Below are 1,074 nucleotides of genomic sequence, written 5' to 3' on the forward strand. Positions count from 1 at the left end.
GGGCTATGGAAAAAAGGAGCTGGTGAGCGGGCCTGGCGAAAGTGCGTGGCGGGAGCACAGTACGCCCTCTCTTCGCCGGCCGGAAGTTGAGGTACTGAATGGGTTCCGGAACCGGCGGCTGCGGCTCTTCTGTTTCTACCTGACGCTTAACGGTCGACCAGCCTCAGAGCTCGTCAGCCTCTGGGCCACCAGGTTCATGTGGAGGCTCCCAGGCGCCCGTGCCGCGCTTCGTGGGGTCCGTACGGCAGTGGAGCGGCACAGTCGGGCCGAGGCGGCGACTGAGACCGTGGCAGGCGCGATGGAGCGTGCTGTGGTGCGCTGTGTGCCCTCGGAGCCTAAGCTAAGTCTGTCGTTTGCGCTGGCCGACGGCAGCCACAAGAACATGCAGCGCGACCAGAGCGAGCCGCTGGGTCGGGCCCTCAGCCGGATCGCTACCAATGCCCTCAAAGGCCACGCGAAGGCGGCCGCCTCCAAGAAGAGCAGGAAGAACCGGCCAAACGCAAGCGGCGGCGTGTCCTGTGCGGGGCCTGGGCCCGAGCCGGCTGCAGCCTGCGAGCCCGTGGTGAAACTGTACTACCGGGAGGAGGCAGTGGCTGAAGACGTGCTCAATGTGGACGCCTGGCAGGACGGTGCGGTGCTGCAGATCGGCGATGTCAAGTACAAGGTGGAGCGCAACCCTCCCGCCTTCACCGAGCTGCAGTTGCCGCGCTACATCATGGCTGGCTTCCCGGTGTTCCCCAAGCTCGGCGTCGAATTTGGGGATCCCGCCGGCTCTCTATTCCGCTGGTACAAGGAAACCAAACCGGGAGCGGCAGAACCTGAGGGCGGAGGCCCCTCATCGTTGTCTCCCTCTTCGCCCTCTCCTGGTTGGACTGAGACGGGTGTGGACGAGCGCGTCTACACCCCGTCCAATGCCGACATCGGGCTACGGCTCAAACTTCAGTGCACCCCAGGCAATGGGCAGCGCTTCGGGCCAAGCCGGGAGTTGGAAAGTGTGTGTCCAGTGGAAGCCGGGCCCGGCACCTGCACCTTTGACCACCGGCATCTGTACACCAAGAAGGTGACGGACGACGC

The 1,074-nt window shown here is 65.0% G+C and overlaps 2 protein-coding genes across 2 annotated transcripts in view; both read left to right on the top strand.

Moving 5' to 3' along the window:
• LOC103087893 (2',5'-phosphodiesterase 12-like) overlaps positions 1-90 on the top strand; it is a 978-nt gene extending 888 nt beyond the window's left edge. Inside the window, exon 2 of the mRNA XM_007451773.1 lies at positions 43-90. Coding sequence (XP_007451835.1) covers positions 43-90 — 48 coding nt within the window. The remainder of the gene's footprint in view (positions 1-42) is intronic.
• A 10-nt stretch (positions 91-100) lies between these two features.
• Positions 101-1,074, top strand: part of PDE12 (phosphodiesterase 12) — a 3,661-nt gene continuing 2,687 nt past the window's right edge. The window contains 1 exon segment of the mRNA XM_007451767.1: positions 101-1,074. This exon segment is cut by the window's right edge and continues 1 nt beyond it. Coding sequence (XP_007451829.1) covers positions 197-1,074 — 878 coding nt within the window. The 5' untranslated portion in view covers positions 101-196.

This window comes from Lipotes vexillifer, unplaced genomic scaffold, assembly GCF_000442215.2.
Source record: "Lipotes vexillifer unplaced genomic scaffold, Lipotes_vexillifer_v1.1 scaffold521, whole genome shotgun sequence".
Classification (NCBI taxonomy): domain Eukaryota; kingdom Metazoa; phylum Chordata; class Mammalia; order Artiodactyla; family Lipotidae; genus Lipotes; species Lipotes vexillifer.